This window comes from Apis laboriosa, unplaced genomic scaffold (assembly GCF_014066325.1).
Source record: "Apis laboriosa isolate Shangri-la unplaced genomic scaffold, ASM1406632v1 scaffold4_cov146, whole genome shotgun sequence".
Lineage (NCBI taxonomy): Eukaryota > Metazoa > Arthropoda > Insecta > Hymenoptera > Apidae > Apis > Apis laboriosa.
The window spans coordinates 1,051,880-1,071,308 of NW_025223501.1; the positions used below are offsets into that span (position 1 = coordinate 1,051,880).

The window sequence follows — 19,429 nt, forward strand, 5'->3', positions numbered from 1 at the left end:
TTGACCAATTGACATTATTTTACGACAATTGATACGGTTACCTAATCGATAGCTATTATGTGGCGGCTAAAAAGCAATCTTCGTGCTCTTCTTCATCCACCTCCGGATCTGCAACATATGATTCGCTTTGGGAAAAGGTAAACTATCTTCACTATTGCTAAACATTAAAACTTGGTAAGTTTAATCATTAAATTTATTCAACTTTGTGCTTTGTTCTATCATGTGTAAAAAATTCGATTATGTTTTAAATAAAGTAAAATTTATAAACGGAAAAGTGCAAGTGTGTGAAAAACATTTTCGGGTAAAACGTTACACGAGATAAAAAAAATATTTTTTATGAGAGCAGATACCTTTATTTTTCATTAGTAAAATTTAATCATGAAAAATATTGTTCATACGATAAAAACGCAAAATATTTTAATTGTTATTGTCAACAATGTGTTTTAATTTGTAACGTGTCTATGAACCATAAATGATGTATATAATTAAAATATGAAAATAACAAATTATTTTATTCTAATTTTAACAATTACAGATTGGAACCTTACATGAATAATGTAAACCAAACGAGCTAAGTAAAGAATAACGCAGAGGAGAAACATATATAAGCAAAGAAGATGTTCGGCCTCCTTCGAAGAATTTTATTCCTTTTTTTGTTGGGAACTTCTTTTTGTTTCTGCTCCACAGATCCTGCCAGATCTGTGAGAGCAATTAAAGGACGATTTCGAACATCTTATGCTGCATGGCGTATAGTGTTTTCTTTGACACAACCACAAGGTTCGCTAAAAACGGATGTACAAAAAGCATGGGAAAAAGCAAGACTGGAATCATCTCATGCAGACATGAATGTATCTTTCATAGAAGCTCCACCTAAGACAGATTCGCTATCCTATCCTCTGTCATTATTAAACAAATTTTGCAATGAAATTAAAGGTGGAAGAACTGCATTAAGTATCATTATTGGAGGAGGCTCTGCAGCTAAATTTCTTGTGACTGCTGCAGCTTCATTAAATATTCCAGCATTGTGGTTACCGTTCACTCATGAAGATTTTCTTAGACAGGTTTGTTATAAGTTCAATTATTTATTATAATTAATTTTTGCATAGTTAATAAAAAAATTGCAATTTAAGGGCAATCTTGGTCAATTCGAAAGTCGTATAGGGTCTAGTACAAAGGAAGTGGGAGCAGCTGCTGCTGCTTTAATGCACAGAGCAAACTGGCATGCATTCACTCTTCTTATAGATACTACTTTGCTTCCAATCAATGATTTATTGCATGCAAACCAAACAACTTTAACACCTAGAACCATTATACATCTTCCGACAAATGATAAAACTTTGAGAATTAGACTGAGAAGAGTTGCCGAGGAAGGAGGTAGTGGAGGAGTCATAGTAATGGGTTCTGACTTGAACAGTGCACGAAGAATATTAGCTGTGGCTGGCAAATATGAAATGCTTGCAGGAAGATTTTTATGGCTTTGGCTAGACTTGAAAGCAGAACTAAGACCTAACGAACCAAATGTTATCAGCTCTCATATTATACATAGCTCAAGATCATCGATAGCAACGAATGAAAATCCTTCAGCCCTAGAGAGTATAAATCGAAACATGAATCTCGTAGCAGAAAATCAGTTATCTTTAAATTCCTTGCCCAATTTATCGAATGATATACATCGATTACAAGAATATAGATGGCAGAACGAAATGTCTGTGAATAAACAAGAAGATAAAAGCTTTAATTTTGATGATGATGAAGATATTAGAATAAAGGACAAGGAATTGAATTCCAAAGATTTTATGCCAGTTGGTATGCTAGTATTAAGACCATCTGGCATAAAATTAATGGGTAGTGATACTATATTATCCAGAATGATCAGGGAAACCTCTCAGGCATTGGACGAAACATTTATAGAAGTAAAACCTAGATTGAATCGTTTAAATGAAGCTCAAATGGAAGAGAACTTTATACCAGAATGCTTCTCAAAAAATAATGCTAAATTTTTGACAAGTAAAATGAGGCACACTGTTTCAAAGACTTTAACTCAGAAGTTGAGGAATTCTGTAAGTCAACTTTCCAAGGACAAAGCTAAATTTCATTTGCTGAACTTACAAGCCATAAGATTTCCAGGAAACAAGACTCAATTGAGGTATGTTTAAACAATATTCGTTTTTTCAATTAAATATAAATATTCATAAATATTTCAATTCTTTTTCCATAGATGGACCAAAGTTGGTACAGTAAAAGGAGGAAAAGAAGTTCATTTGGATACCATAATTTGGCCAGGGGGTGGTATCGTGCCCGCATATCTAGAACAAGGAGGCGAAAAAATTGGGATGCCAATGTATCGCATAGTAACAGCACTGGCACCACCATTTACAATGGTTACAAATCTACAAGAAGGTCTCTGCTTGAGAGGAGTTTTTTGTCGTCAAGAAAATATTCTGATGTGTTGTTATGGTTTAAGCATGGACTTGATGTCCTTGGTGTCTCGTGAATTAGGATTTCGATACGACTTATATTTGGTGAAAGATGGTCTGTTTGGAAAGAGAAATGGCAGCACGTGGAATGGGATTATGGGAGAATTAGTTTCTAGTCGAGCTCAACTAGCCTTTGCACCGCTCAGTGTGTCTGCTCGTAGAGCGGAAGTAGTTGATTTTACCACGCCATATTTCTTCAGTGGAGTCAGCTTTCTCACTGCGCCAAAGCTCAAATCAGAAATATCGCTATTTGCTTTTCTATTTCCATTCAGTCCAGAGCTGTGGATCGCTGTTTTTACATCGTTGAATTTCACTGCCACAGCAGTGGCACTTTACGAGTGGTTCAGCCCGTTCGGTCTGAACCCATGGGGTAGACAACGAAGCAAGAACTTTTCGATAGCCTCTGCCTTGTGGGTGATGTGGGGTCTCCTTTGTGGACATTTAGTTGCCTTCAAAGCACCGAAATCCTGGCCTAATAAATTTTTGATCAATATTTGGGGTGGTTTCTCGGTTATCTTCGTAGCCTCTTATACAGCCAACATAGCTGCCCTTATCGCGGGCCTTTTTTTCCATCCTGCAGTAAGCAATTATCACGATAAAAGTGTAAGAACATATTTTTATTGCATAACAACATTGAATAAATATATATTATCTCGAATGATAATAAAAATTAATAATATCTGTTGCAGTTGTTATTACAGAAGGTTGGTGCACCAAGAGCGTCCGCAGCCGAATACTATGTACAGAAAGCAAACGCACAATTATGGTCCCACATGGCTAGATATTCTTTATCAAATGTTGCTGAGGGTGTAGAGAGATTAAGAAATGGTAGTTTAGATATACTTATAGCAGACACTCCTATTTTAGATTACTATCGAGCGATAGATGATGGCTGTCGATTGCAAAAAATTGGAGATACTATAAATGAAGATACTTATGCTGTTGCCCTTACCAAAGGTCATCCTTTGAAAGAAAGTATATCCAGAGTTATAGCTAATTATACAAGTACCGGGTTACTGGATATTCTGCAAGAAAAATGGTAGTTTATTAAAATTATATAATTTTAAGTATAAATAAAAAAAGATTAAATAAATTAAAACTAAATATCTAGGTATGGTGGTTTACCCTGCATTCGAGGAAGAGAAGGAATGGATACCGGTTTTGAACATGAGCAAGGAGGACAACCCAGACCATTAGGTGTTGCTTCTGTAGCTGGCGTATTCTGTCTTCTAGGAATGGGTGTTGTTCTCGGTACAATTATTTTAGCTGGGGAACACTTATTTTACAAATATACATTGCCCAGATTGAGACACAGACCGGAGGATTCTATATGGCGCAGCCGTAATGTGATGTTCTTCTCACAGAAATTATACAGATTCATCAATTGCGTAGAGCTGGTGTCGCCACACCATGCTGCCAGAGAACTGGTTCACACGGTACGACAAGGACAAATTGCCTCCCTTTTTCAAAAAAGTGTCAAACGAGTAAGTAACTTTTTGTTTCAATAAATTTGTAATATTTTTCATATATCTACAAGGTATCCATGTTCCAGAAGGAACACGAACAACGTCGAAGACGCAAAAGTAAAGCTCAGTTTTTTGAGATGATCCAAGAAATTCGAAGGTGAATTAAAGAATTTAAGAAACTATTTCATGCTTTGGTGATTTAATTTAACAAGAATAACATTTTAATTTTACAGAGTTCAACAAGAGGAAAAAATAGAAACTGTATCAGAAGAGCAGGAAAAGATATCCACTATCAAGAAAGAAGAGAAACTTATAAAGGGAAGAGAAAGAAGCAAAAGCAAGAGTCCTTTAATGCCTCGAAGTCCAAAGAGGTCAGAGAAGAGTAGAAGTTCGACCAATTTATCAAGCTCTAGATTAGGATTATCTCCTATCAGTTTGGAGGCTCCTATGAAGCCCAGAGAGTTTACTCTAAGTAGCACCAATTTAAGAGCGAGAAGTCCTCTTGAAACGGTGGGTCGTCGTTTGAGTCATGGAGATGGTGGATCACCACCTCCACGTTTAGGTTCTCATTTCGGAGGTAGTGCAACATTAAGACCTTTAGCTCCAACAAAAAGCGATTCCACCGGTAGTACGACACCAACGATCAAAGGTGAATCGACTGGAGGAGGTGCACCTACACCTAGATATGCCAGAAGTCCAGCAAAACGAGGACAATCGTTTCCAGTGTTCGCTACCTTGAGACCACCACATTCTTCTACCTATCATATATCCAAGAGTCCATTGTTATCGCCGAATAACGAATTAACTTCGGCCATAGGGAGAAAGCTATCTCGTGAATGGGGCTCAGGAACGATAGACATCAGCAGGTCCTCAGAAGCGATGGCCAGTGGTTCCACTTATACATTAAATCAAGAAATGACATTGTCTCTAGAACGGCCATCGCATGAGAAGATCCAGGATGATACTTTACCCATTAAGAAGCCTATAAGAAGAGCAAGAAGTCATGAAAACAGAGATACTGGCAAATTGATGGCTGATTTACCATCACCAAGACTTACCGCTCAACCGGTAGTGGGAGGCCGATCGGTAAGCGAACGAACGAAAAAACAATTAGAATCCGAATTGAAAGCGATTTTAAGTGCTAGAGCCCATCATCGCGATTTGCATCCTCCTTGATAGACAACAGACTATGTCACTTAATTTCAATAAAAAAGGGAGAGAGAAAGAGAAAATTCTTACAAAAGTGAGTCTTAAAAGCTTCAAAAATCGTTGCCTCTGAGGGGCTTTGATCGATTTAAGCAATATCAGATTTATAGGTCAATTTGTAGAGGAAAAATCAGACAAACAGTAAAACAAAAAAAAGATATATAAACGAAAAAATATATACATAGACACAGTGTCTTCGGAAATATTTAAAATGTAACACAAGAAAGAGATTCTCCCATAAAGAAAAACGATATCTCTTTATTTGTTCATGTTGTTACATACATTGATAATACTGATAGAGTATGTTGATTAAAAAAAAAAAACGGAAAAAAAGTGCTATAAAACTTTAGTAGATTGTCTCTAATAAGTAGCGACTTAAATGAGTAACTGAAATATTTTCTTGTTGGCATTTTAAACTCTACAGATGTTGTCGGTTTGAGCGAGTCTCTCTTTAAATTATAATACGATTATTAGACATCGTACACTGCCGTATTTCTTAACTTTATTTTAATCATTTGTAGATGATTCATCAACTTTTTTCAGTTCGCTATTTGAAAGAAATATAATGAAGATTTAAATGTTCATATAAAAGAATGATGAATATTAAACTAAGAAGAATTAACGTTGAATAGACTTAAGTGAAAAGTAAGGAATATTGGTTTATGAAATTTCACTGACTCGCATACTGCCATATACCTTTTAATAATTCTCTCATGGAGAGGGAGAGACTCGCTCATAGAATTCTCGACATAGAATGACCATTTACTAAAAGAAAAAAAATACATAATCTTATTAAAAATATTATCTTATTCAGAAGAAAAAAAAAAGAATGAATAATAAATATTTAAAGGCGGATAAAATTTTAATCAGATAAATCTTTTTTACGAATTGCTGGTATGTCATTAAATAGAATCAAATTCTATTAACAAACATTTAATGATGATCGTATGCACGCATTAATCATTCTATTTGTAATTTCATTCATTGGTAATGGAAAAAAATCATACGTTTACTATACAATACTATTCATCCCATTATTGTTATTATTATTATTATTATTATTATTATTTTTATTATTATTATTAACTATTGAACATATTCAGAAATTGCACATATGCATCGTTGGATCATCGGAATTGAACATACACATACATATGCACTCTCTGTTTCTTCTTTTTTATTTTCTAGAAAAACTGAAAATAGACTAACGTCCTTTCAATTTAATCCCAACTATCCTAATTTAGACTTTTAGAATGAATGTGTGGGACTAAATTAATTCAAAATAATTGATGAGCGAGGCCTTAGGAGTAGTCGATCCGCCCAATTCTTTACTTATGAATATAGCATTTAATCGTATTACTGAGCAATTCGCTATACAATTATAAATTATACATAGAAGATAGCAATTTAGTTTCATAGTTTCTCGTTAGGCATTGTATCTGACACTCATAATTGAAATTCCTGAAAGTTTAATAAGGTAGACTTTCATGAATGCATGTTAGATCCCTGAAATTCAAAAATACATTTAAATAAATTCAATATACATCAGAGATTCAATAAGTTAACAAAGTTGCTTGATGATTAATTACGTACATTTAAATCTTCATTCTGTTGCATGATAACAAATAATCATTATGAATGAAAGTGTCCCAATTAATTGCATTTGTTTCACTGTTTAAATAATTATCATTTATATATTATCATTTTTTAGCTAATAGATTTTTGAAAGTATCTCATATGTGATGATGAAAGAAAATTATTATTATATTAAAAATGATAAAATTGATTTCTATAAATTTTTTTAATTGGATTAATAATGAAAAAAAAAGCGCTATCTTGCTTACAACAGCAAATTCAGGAATTAATCAAAATACAAATATAGGGGGCCAGTTTAGAGTCACCCAAGCCTAACTAAATCAAAGATAGACTTATTAAATTAATTAATAGTTGTAAAATTCTTTAATATGTGGGTTCTGCCAGTAATTTGGTTCAGTAGTGATATATTTATTTTTTTCAATTGATATCCAAGTGATATATTCATTTGCTTTAATATATATAAAAAAAAGAGAAAAAAGAAAGAAAGCTATCTTCTGAAAGTCCTTGTACATATGTGTCTTCTACTCTAGATACCTGAAGAGGCATTATTGCACTGAATTAAAGGTCGAGCCCCCTATTTCATTGTGCGCCAACAAGAACCTATATAACATGAACATTTTGTGGAAAGATCAGAGCAAAAATTATTTGTAATTCTATCTTTATTACAATTTAAAAATTATTACATATAATAATAAAAAAATTGAATCGGCCTATTTAATATAAGAAAAATATATTTTATTTTTTGGTTAAATTATATGAAAATTTATAAATTTTTCATGCTCTTTTCTTTCCATTTCTTAAATTAATATCATGAAATGTTCTCTTTCATCTATAAATTCTATAATATAAAATAATAAATTCTAAAATTGAAACATTCAAAAATTCGAACTTTGAAGAAATAATAATTAATTACTTAATGATAAATCTAAAATAAATTTTTACAATTTTACAGTTCTTAAGAATAATTAATATCATAATAGCCTTAATATGTTATTTCTATTTTATGGCAATAAAATTATTCTATATTATCATAGAACACTGCCATAATTTTAAATATTATTATATTAATTTAAAAATTTTGTTAAATGTTACTATTATATTAGATTGTAATGTCTTAAAACATACATATTCTTTAAATGTTTTTTTAAAAATTTTGAAAATTTCTCAACGAAATTCGAAGTTTTCAAAGTTCGAATTATGATGATATATTGCAAATAAATAAAAAAAAATTTTTTTTCCTTTAAATTTATAACAAAATATTAATCAATATAATTATGAGAACATTTCTAATATAATAAAATATAAAATATTAATAAATAAAAAATTTTCATTGAATTCTGTGCATAAAAATATCTTAATTCACAGAACAAGGTTCCTATTATCTTTGAAATTTATTTTTTCAATAACCACTACAAAATGGAACTTTGTATGTTGTGAAAATCTAATAATAAATTTCTTGAATGCATAGAATACAATGTTAAAAATCTCAAGGCTCAATATATTTTTCATTTAACTCATATGAATAAAAACTTTTTAATAAAATGTAATATATAAATTCTTATTAAAAATTAAATATTACTTTAAAAAAGATTTCTTTTAATAGATATCAGGATTTAAAAATCTATTTCTATTACAATAAAGTTACGCACATTATAATTTAAATATAATGTGCATAATTTTAAAGAAACGGACTAAATATTATAAAATTATAAAAAAGATTAGAAAATTATACATAATAATTATAATACATCACAGAGATTTTGTGGACAGTGACTTGTTGGCGTACGGTATTAGGTTAGGTTCCTCGTAACCTACCTCGTCTCTCTTGTTACGCCTACTATTATACTGTTATTGTTGAAAACTCCATATTAATAAGAAATAAATATATTGTCTCAAAATAATCATTCTTATTATGAGAATTTGATGAGATTCTCTTAATCTTATCAATTCCTAAACATTAATCTACAATCTCTTAATTCTTCTATTATAATATTAAATTAATTTATAAAAAAAAAAATATACAAATATATAATGTAATTATATTTATAATTTTTCACATATTATTTTTAAAAATGTTTTTAATTTATCAATTATTTTATTCGTGATTAATTTATTGTATATTTCGTGAAATTGATAATAATATAATTTGCAAATACATACACATAACCTAATATATTTAAAACATATTAAACGATTCCTAAGTAACAAAATGCCAGCCAAAAAAAAATTACCGGACGTATTGGATCAAAGGTGCGTAAATGGTCTTAAAAGTAGAAACCGAAGTGAGTAGCTAAATGCTCGATCATCAAAGTAAAATAAGTGCAAGTCATTCACGTCATCTATGATCACATCACAATCACGAGTATTAATTCACGGCCGAACTTTCGCTTGTGTTTGTTTCGTATGTAGTTCCGTGTAGCACCCAATGCTTAGACAATCTAGACATTACTTTCTTATTACCTTATTATCTTGGCAAGACTGAACTGTTAGCGATTATAGTGACATATAAATATTATTGTTAATTTTTTCCCAAACAATTTCTTTACACTGTTTCTTTACTATTCGCCGTTTGAATTTTTGCTATTCACACATGTAAAAAATTAATATACGAATTATGAAAATAGATACTATAAGGCATATTTTTCATTGAGAAGTCCATTGAAAGCAATAGAAAACAAGTTGTTCTTATCAGTTCTTAAACAATGTGTTAAAATAAGCATACAATAAGTATTGAAAGCTGTGTATATGATTATTGATACATTGATGTTCATTTTGGACAAAGATATAATTGTCAATACAAGATTTCAACACGTGCGAATGATAATTTGGTGGAACTAGTATCAACATTGTAATAGTTAATATTCATCATTCATCTCGTACCTGCGTCATCAAGTATTGTTATTAAATTATCCGATAAATAGCATTTTTGAATTATGATTATTTAGCTGCATTTCTTTTCTCAATTCTTTTTGTTAATTTTATTTTATATCGAGAATATTATCAGAATTGTTAACTTCTTTCGTAATTTGTAATTCTTTCTACCAAAGATTTTTCGATCTTTTCAGTAAGTATAACTAATATTTTGTTCATAATTTATGAATTTATATAAAATTTATATTTATCTTTTGTTGATGAATTTAATTTTTTCATAGGTTATTTTAATGGATGAAGAAGACTGTTATATGAAAAAAGAAGCTCAAGGTAGCTTTCATTCCAAGAATCTTGGATCTAGTCCTTCATTCATGACAGAGAGTGAAGGTCTAGATTCTACAGAAAAACATGGTGATCTTGGAGACATGACTTTTTACATGGCTAATTATATTAAAGATGCTATGAAAATGATGTTCATTATGCGTAGTCATCATATGCTCACTGATGTTATATTAGAAGTAGAATCAGAATTGTTCTATGCACATAAAGTCATTTTAGCTGCTGCTAGTCCATACTTTAAGGTAATTCATTTTAAAAAAATTTGAATATATAAATAAATATAAAATAATAAAACAAATAGAAAATGATATTGGATTATTATATATATTCTAGGCAATGTTTACTGGAGGTTTGAAAGAATCTGAAATGTCTAGGGTAAAACTTCAAGGTGTCAGTCCAACAACTATGGCACGCTTAATGTACTTCATGTATACTGGTCAAATAAGAGTTACAGAAATTACAGTATGCTCCCTTTTATCAGCAGCCACCATGTTTCAGGTATGCAAATATTTAAATACCATCTTGACAAAAAATAAAATATATATCATAATATTTATTTATTTGATATTATTTATCAAATAGGTTAGTAATGTCATAGATGCGTGTTGTGTATTTTTGGAAAGACAATTAGATCCGACAAATGCTATTGGAATTGCTAATTTTGCTGAACAGCATGGTTGTCAAAATTTATATCAGAAAGCGAATCAGTTTATTGTTCAACATTTTAGTCAAATATGTCAGGAAGAAGAGTTCCTACAATTATCTGCAATGCAATTAATTGCACTTGTGAGAAAAGATGAATTAAATGTACAAGAAGAGAGAGAAGTATACAATGCAGTTTTAAAATGGGTTAAGTACAATGAAGAAGCTAGAGGACCAAAAATGGAGCATATATTGCATGCAGTGAGATGTCAATATCTCACTCCTAACTTTCTTAGAGAACAAATGAAAAATTGTGATGTTTTGAAAAAAGTACCTGCATGTAGAGAATATCTTGCACAAATTTTTAAAGATTTGACTCTTCATAAAAAACCAGTAGTGAAAGAAAGAACCCCTAATACTCGTAGAGTAATATATATAGCTGGTGGTTTCTTGAAACATTCTTTAGATCTTTTAGAAGGATATAATGTAGATGAAAAAACTTGGACTCAACATGCTAAATTAATTGTTCCGAGATCTGGATTAGGTGGAGCATTTTTAAAGGGTATGTTTTATGCTGTTGGTGGAAGAAATAATTCACCAGATAGTAGGTAAGGTTCTCATAAATATTGATTATATATATTTTTATTTATATAAAAATATAAATTAAAACTAGACAAAAAATTAAAGAATTTATAATAAATTTGCAGATATGATAGTGATTGGGTTGATAGATACAATCCACTCACAGATCAATGGAGAGCTTGCAGTCCAATGTCTGTTCCAAGAAATCGAGTAGGAGTAGCTGTGATGGATGGGCTGTTATATGCTGTAGGAGGTAGTGCAGGTGTAGAATATCATAATAGTGTTGAATGTTTTGATCCAGAACATGATTCTTGGACTAATGTAAAGCCAATGCATATCAAGAGACTGGGAGTTGGAGTAGCTGTAGTTAATAGGTAAAATTTGAAAATTATTTAAGTATTTAAAACTTCATATTAAATTATGTTATGTATATAAATTAAAATTATGACAGATTACTTTATGCCATTGGTGGATTTGATGGAACGAACCGATTAAATTCCGTAGAGTGTTACCATCCTGAAAATGATGAATGGACAATGGTTTCATCTATGAAATGTAGTCGATCAGGAGCTGGAGTAGCCAATCTTGGACAATATATATATGTGGTAGGAGGATATGATGGAACTAGACAATTAAATTCTGTAGAAAGATATGATACAGAAAAAGATATATGGGAACATGTTAGTAATGTCACTATTGCTCGTAGTGCGCTTAGTGTTACTGTACTAGATGGAAAGCTATATGCTATGGGTAAGAAAAATAAAAAAGTATTTTTATATAGCTAATTTTATTTGCATTTAATATTAATTTTATTAAATAAATTTGCTTGAATATTTTTAGGAGGATATGATGGTGAACATTTTTTAAATATAGTCGAAATTTATGATCCTGCAAAAGATATGTGGGAACAGGGAGTACCAATGACATCTGGAAGATCAGGTCATGCAAGTGCAGTATCATATCACCAATGTCCCATTCATTGCGACCATTTAGATCATAATATACCTTTAGAAAAATGACCATCATGATATAATTGTTAGGCATTAATTTACATATTGGTATAAAATATTTAAATTGAAGAAATGTATAAAAAAAACACAGGAAAAGTAATAGAAACAGTTTTTAAAACTTTGAATGAATTACAGACTGATATAATATATTATATATTTTTGTGTTGTGGAGTAAGCTGTTGAGATTGAACTTCATTATATCAATATTTTATAACTTCTTTTCTGAAAAGACGAATAACTTCGTTTGATTAGAAGCAGCATATATGTGATAAAATCATAAGGATCTTATTTATATATATGCGCGACACATTATGTATATATACACATTATTTTTAAAAAAAAATTTTTATAAAAATCTTATTTGTGAAAAGCGCTGTATATTTGTAATGTATTAAAGTAATATACTGATATATGCACATATACATGCATGTGTGTATATATATATATATATATATATATATATATATATACATGTAAAATATCAATAAGTAAATTATGCATTTTTTATTTTATCAATTAATAAATATTAATCAATTATGTCCTGCCTCTAATTATAAACTATATATTAAGAAATATTTAATTATGATATACAATTTTTTGAAAGACTTAATTCAGAAAAATAAAAAATTTATATATATATAAAATTCTACATATTTTTTTTTTAATTAATATTCTATAAAATCTTAATAATTTTATAATCTTTACTTTCTAATAAAAAAAAATGTCATCTAATTATATCATAACATAAAATTATTTTTATTACAATTATATTATAGTTTAAAAACAATTAATATTTTCAAATCTATATAGTCTTTAAATTATTTACTATAGTAATTACTTCGAAAATGTATGTGGGTGTCAAAAACTGGTTCTGTTAAAATGGACCATACTAATCGATATTTTCAAAAGCGAAGAAACGCGGATGGTTCAATCTTTAATATTAATTTTCATATTTTATAAAACAACAATTATTATAATTCAATGACAATCATAAATCATTAAATTTTTAAATTTTTTTTATAAATTTTTATTCATATATTTTCACATATTTAAAATATAATATCTATTGATTGGTTATAGTGATTTTTCGATAGTGAGGTTAATAAAAATGTAATGATTGAAAAATCATTATTTGAATGATAAATGAGACAAAAAACAATGAAAATGATAGATTCTTTAGATTTTATGGTAATTTCCATTAATCATGATATAATAAAAATTCGACGGAGTACTTAAAAATTAAGAAAGTATAACACAATGAAATCTGTGTATAAATTGTTTTTTCTGTGCCTTATCTTTATTGCACTCATCATACTACTTAATTTAACAAATTTCTCCAATAAAATCTATGATGCACATATTAAAGAAACAGTTGTTTCTACTACTATTAAAAAATTTCAAGCATCCTCTGTAACAGAAGTCACAATTTGTGTAGTGGTTTGTGGAGATAGAGTAGATGAAGCATTGACTATGCTCAAATCTGCCTTAGTTTTTACACATAGATTTTTACAATTCATTATTTTGGCAGAAACCAACTTAATTCCTGCTTTTAATGAGAAGTTAGCAGAATGGAAACTTTTGTCAAATAAAACTTTTGATTTTATTGTTAAACCTATTACATTTCCTAAGGACAGTGATGCTGCAATGTGGAAAAAACTTTTTAAGCCTTGTGCAGCTCAGCGATTATTTCTTCCAGTAAATATATGAAATATATTAATTAATTAAGAAAAAACTATTAATATGTATTAATATTTATATAATTTGTTATTACAGTCAGTATTAAATAATATAGATGCAGTTCTCTATGTGGATACAGATACATTATTTTTGGCTCCACCAGAAAAAATTTGGGATGAGTTCAAAAAAATGAATTCCAGTCAATTAGCAGCTCTTAGTCCAGAACATGAAGATCCTAATACAGGATGGTATAACAGATTTGCTAAACATCCTTATTATGGAAAGCTAGGTGTAAATTCTGGAGTAATGTTGATGAATCTCACAAGAATGAGAGAATTTAGATGGATAGAATATGTGATACCCATTCATAAGCAATATAAATTGAAGATAACTTGGGGAGATCAAGATATAATAAACATTATATTCCATTATCATCCTGAAAAACTATATGTCTATTCTTGTAGATATAATTACAGACCTGATCATTGTATGTACATGCCTGTTTGTATAAAGGCAGAAAAAGAAGGTGCTTTGGTTTTACATGGTTCCAGAAGTACTTTTCATTCTGAAAAACAACCTCCTTTCAAAGCAATTTACAGAGCCATGCAAGAATATCAGTTAGGTACAGATACCTATGATTATTTATTAGTGCCAATGAGAAATTATTTAGCTCTGGAACATAAGTCTAACTGTGGTAAAGTGTGGAAAGCATTTATTATTCAGCCTGAATTGCATTTAGGACAATAATAATATTTAAATGTTTTTTTAACATATAAAGAATAATCAATAGATCAATCTTTTGATCAATCATCAAAATAATTCATGTTTGATACACAGTATGAACAATTTTATCCATACATAAAATTATGTTCCATAATGTATTCTGATTTTATTGACAAATGTGCTGTGATTATTACTGTTTAATGTAAAAAGAAAAAATCGTATTATTAGCTACTATTGTTTTGACAATACTCTTTGAACATAGCTTTAGATAACATTTAAAAAATTTTTTTGTACATTTAAAATTTGATAGATTACTTTTATAAAAACTTTATTATTATTAAGCAAAAAATATATTATTCATAAACTATTTAAAAAAAATTTTTACAACTGTATTGTCGCAAATATAAAAGCGTTTTTTTATATCTAACTATAACTATAATTATTTTATTATTTCGAAATACATATATATATATATGTATATGTTTATATATATATATATATATGTTTTTGTGATACTTTTTTTATATGAAATAAAAAAAAATCATTTGAATTTAAAATACTGTTATTTTTTCCTACTGAATTATAATAATGTGCTATAATAATTTGTCTTTACTTGAAAGAGAGGGGGAATCATTATATCGAAGATTCTGAATAAGGGAACCATAGTATGTTGGTACGTTCCTGTGAGTCATGATCATTTGTGCGAAATTGTGTTATCAAATATTCCAATATTTTCTCTTAAAAAAATCCTATCATAATTAAATAATTTAACTTACTTGGAAAATCCCAATGAGAGACCAACCACAAAAAACTTTAACTAAAAAAGAAAAGAAATGAGATCCACAATCCACGATCTACAATGAAACAACGATCGCGTGGCCAGTGAATTACTGTTCTGATAACGATCAAACGGATGGTAATAAAAGCGATAAAAAACGAAATCCATTAGTACAAATTTAATTAAAAAATACTATTTGTCAGATATGAAAGACGTTTTTTTTTTATGTTAATTTGCATCTTACTCGCACGATAACATTGTTTTCTACTCTATACACAGTAAAGGTAAGAGATTTTGCGATTACATGAAGAATATTTATCTTTGACTTTTCATATGTGAAAAAATGAATTTGAACATGTTAATTCTTATAAATGATAAAATAATCAATTAAACAAATAAAAATAGAATATAATAATTAATAATTACGATAATTATAACGCAAGTCAACAATTCAATATCAATTTCTACTAGGTTTCTTCTAATAGATTACTTTTATTATAATATATTATTGCATTTTTATTTTTGATATTTATATTTTAAATATTTTAGATGAAATTTAAATTTAATATTAAGTTGAAAAATTTAGAAATAATTTTTTAATTGATTTTTTGATCCTGAATATTTTTCATCGAATTCTTTTTGACATGAAACAATTGTATATGGAAATATATCATCGAGTTATAAAATTCTGGATTATTTAAATATTTTTTAAAATACTATTCTCACTATTATTGATATTAATTAATAATTTCATTGAATTATTATTTTTAAAAAACTTTCTTACTTTACTTTAATTTTCTTTAATTAATTTATCCATTAATCTTATCATTTTATTCTTATCTATTTTTTACCTCTATATCAATAATGTAATTTGATATATTATAGATTATATAGATATATATTAGTAGAAAAGATATATTAATAGTATTATTTGTTTGTAATAATATGAAAGATTTTGTAATAAAAAAAAAAATAAAATAAAGAAATCAATATTAAAAATGAAATTATTTATTAATTATTTATTAATTATTATTATACAATATTAAAAAGAAAGGAGCATAAAAAAATATTAAAAATAAGAAATAATTAAAATATTTTCAAAAATACAAAATTTTTACTAAGTTGTATATTAATTTCAATTTAATTCTATAAATAAAAAAAATTATATACAAAATATTTAAATACTGCAAAAAAATAAGTTTAAAATTCATTATACTTAAATTTTAAAAAAAAAATTTTTAACAAATTAAACTTAATTATATTCTGTTCCGCAGAAATAGTCATGCCGTTATTCAAATCACGTACTACTCCTAGATCTTCCACACCAGAGAAAGAAAAAATTTTGAATGGTGAAACTCATTACCATAATAATGATCGCAATCAATCGAATGGAAACAAGAGTGATCAAGAAGGTTCTCAAGGAATTTTTGATCAGCAACAGAACAGTAATCAAGAGCAAAGACGATCTTCTAAAATTTCTAATTCTCTACCTGTATTTCATTGTCAATTAGCACATGGGAGTCCAACAGGGTTGATATCGGGATTCAATAATGTACGAGAACTTTATCAAAAAATAGCGGAATGTTATGATATACCAATCGAAGAAGTAAGTTTTTTTATGATTTAGACCTGTCTCTTCATTAATTGTTTGATAGAAACAATTTATCTAATATTTGAATATATATAATAAATTTATCATAGAAATCTAAATTTTTTTTATGTGTAATTAATTTTCTAAAATTTTCTTATAATTTTTTATATAAGAATAAATAAAATTTGTTTAATACATATAATTATTTATTATAGTTGCACTTTATAAAATGAAAAAATAAAATATCGATATATACATTTAATATTATATTTAAAAAATAATTTTTTCTACGATTTATTTATAATATACAAATAATGTTCTTTTCGTCGCATGGGAAGAATATCCCGGATACAGGAAATATCGGTTCCGCCTATGGGCTCCGACCTGGCGAATAGAGCTAAATGTAGCTTTTCGTATAATAATAGGTCGTAAAAGACAATATTAATATCTATTTAATTACTATCAAATTACAGCATATATTTTTATCTATGTAGTAAATAATTTAAATCAGAAGTAATATTGATTCAACTTTCATAATACTATTTAAAAACTTTTGTGAAAGTTAATTTTTAATTAATTATATTATATTTTAATTAGACGAATTTTTAAAAGTGATGTAAAAATTGAATAAAAAACAAAAAAAAATAAACCACAGAATATAATAGGTAAAATTAGAATAAATATTTAAATAAATATTAAAAATAATAATTTTTAATAATTATCTTTTTGATATTTTGATTCTTTCATATTATTAAATATAATAAAAAGAATGAACATGATAAAAGAAATATTATAATGATTGGGAAGTTTATTTTGATGATCTTTAATTACTAATCAACTAATATTTCAATTTTTAATTATAGCTTCAATTTAGAAGAAGAATAAATTATGATATAAAATTTTCAAAAAACAATTCTTTATTATTTCAGATACTTTTTTGTACTCTGAATACTCATAAAATTGATATGAATAAATTGCTGGGGAATCAAATAGAAATAGGAGACTTTATATTTGCACATAAAAAAGGTAATCGCGAATTTTATAATATTTAAATTTTATAATATTTAAATTTATTTAACATTATTTCGAGTATTATTTAATTTTTTAATTTTTATTGCATTAATTATTAATTTTTATCAGGAACACCTAAAGAAATAGAATTAACCAAAACGAACGACTCTTTTGGATTAACAATAACCGATAATGGTGCAGGATATGCTTTCATAAAACGTATCAAAGAAGATTCGGTGATTGATAGGATAAAAGTAATTCAGGTTGGAGATCATCTTGAAAAAATTAATTCTATTAGCCTAATTGGCAAACGTCATTTAGAAGTAGCAAAAATGTTAAAAGAAATTCCTAAGGGAGACACATTTACTTTAAGAATTGTGGAACCATTGAAAAATGGGTTTGCCAATATTGGTCCACGGGGAGATATGAAAAAAGGAAAGAAATCCGGTTATGGAACTGGAAAAGAAACTCTTAGATTCAAAGCTGATGGAAGTGCGCAAATTATAGAAAAAGTAATTTTTTAATTAATTATCTATTTATTATTATTTATTATTATCTATTTATAATTATCCATTATTAAAAAATATTATAGCATAAATATTTATAAAAAATTATTTTTTCTTTTTAATTTTTAACTAATAGGTGGATGATGCTGTTACTATCGGTATAGAAAAAATTAACGTGATATTGGAAAGTTTTATGGGTATTTATGACACAGAATTAGGTATACAATACATATTATCATTCAAACTATGTTTTATTGTATTTTAAAAATACAATATTTTTTGCAAAATTCAATTTAAAAATGTATTTTTGAATAATATTCATCAAATTTATTTATTTAAATAGCTACACAAATCTGGGAACTTGCAAAAGACAAATGCAATAGTATAGAATTTGCAGAAGCAATCGATAATTCAGATTTAGAAGATTTTGGATTTAATGATGATTTCGTTATCGAGTTATGGGGTGCTGTGACTGATGCCAGAGCTGGAAGACACCGATGATATTAAGATTTACATTAAAAAGTTATATCAAGATTATATGAATGAAATTAAACAAATATAAACTATTCTTTATTATCATGAGCTTATTTGTATTTTAGAAATATAATACATAATGGAACTGTAAATTATTTATAAAAACTAACATTTAGATTTGTACAATTTATATTATATTATATATTATATATAAATTTATACATTTATATAATTACATATGTAGAATTAAATAAAATAAAAAATAAATATATTTGTACAAATTAAATAGCATGTTTCTAAAATAATACATATATAATATAACTAAAAAGAAAAATAGTTAATTATTCTTTCAAATGATTAAATCTTTATTATATTTTTTATAAATATGAATTATATTATAATTAGCAATAATTAATCAATAAAATAGATTATGTTTAAGTACATATATTAATTTTTATTTTGATTTTTTTGAATATAGAA

General features: G+C 27.5%; 4 protein-coding genes across 6 annotated transcripts; all 4 read left to right on the top strand.

Annotated features, from left to right (window-relative positions):
- The first annotated feature begins 6 nt into the window (after nucleotides 1–6).
- On the top strand, nucleotides 7–5,127 carry LOC122717221. Of its 3 annotated transcripts, XM_043941071.1 has the most exons (8): nucleotides 7–137; nucleotides 536–1,061; nucleotides 1,131–2,146; nucleotides 2,219–3,080; nucleotides 3,167–3,516; nucleotides 3,589–3,961; nucleotides 4,030–4,100; nucleotides 4,177–5,127. In XM_043941071.1, the coding sequence occupies exons 2-8, from the start codon at nucleotides 618–620 to the stop codon at nucleotides 5,117–5,119; spliced, it is 4,059 nt and encodes a 1,352-aa protein (XP_043797006.1). In that variant the 5' UTR covers nucleotides 7–137; nucleotides 536–617; the 3' UTR covers nucleotides 5,120–5,127. The 3 variants fall into 3 exon arrangements, with proteins under 3 accessions (XP_043797006.1, XP_043797005.1, XP_043797007.1); XM_043941070.1 differs by having other exon boundaries at nucleotides 120–1,061; XM_043941072.1 differs by having other exon boundaries at nucleotides 120–1,061; nucleotides 4,033–4,100.
- Nucleotides 5,128–9,166: 4,039 nt separating this feature from the next.
- Nucleotides 9,167–12,689, top strand: LOC122717224 (kelch-like ECH-associated protein 1B). Its single transcript, XM_043941077.1, has 7 exons — nucleotides 9,167–9,809; nucleotides 9,898–10,197; nucleotides 10,289–10,453; nucleotides 10,538–11,205; nucleotides 11,305–11,553; nucleotides 11,631–11,929; nucleotides 12,020–12,689. Exons 2-7 carry the CDS (start codon nucleotides 9,907–9,909, stop codon nucleotides 12,196–12,198), a joined length of 1,851 nt encoding a protein of 616 aa, XP_043797012.1. The 5' UTR covers nucleotides 9,167–9,809; nucleotides 9,898–9,906; the 3' UTR covers nucleotides 12,199–12,689.
- Nucleotides 12,690–13,052: 363 nt separating this feature from the next.
- On the top strand, nucleotides 13,053–14,884 carry LOC122717227 (glucoside xylosyltransferase 1). Its single transcript, XM_043941079.1, has 2 exons — nucleotides 13,053–13,884; nucleotides 13,963–14,884. The coding sequence occupies exons 1-2, from the start codon at nucleotides 13,447–13,449 to the stop codon at nucleotides 14,611–14,613; spliced, it is 1,089 nt and encodes a 362-aa protein (XP_043797014.1). The 5' UTR covers nucleotides 13,053–13,446; the 3' UTR covers nucleotides 14,614–14,884.
- Nucleotides 14,885–15,272: 388 nt separating this feature from the next.
- LOC122717228 (PDZ domain-containing protein GIPC3) lies at nucleotides 15,273–19,051 on the top strand. The gene is made up of 6 exons (XM_043941080.1): nucleotides 15,273–15,651; nucleotides 16,642–16,973; nucleotides 17,888–17,984; nucleotides 18,099–18,481; nucleotides 18,612–18,693; nucleotides 18,819–19,051. Exons 2-6 carry the CDS (start codon nucleotides 16,650–16,652, stop codon nucleotides 18,974–18,976), a joined length of 1,044 nt encoding a protein of 347 aa, XP_043797015.1. The 5' UTR covers nucleotides 15,273–15,651; nucleotides 16,642–16,649; the 3' UTR covers nucleotides 18,977–19,051.
- Nucleotides 19,052–19,429: the final 378 nt, after the last annotated feature.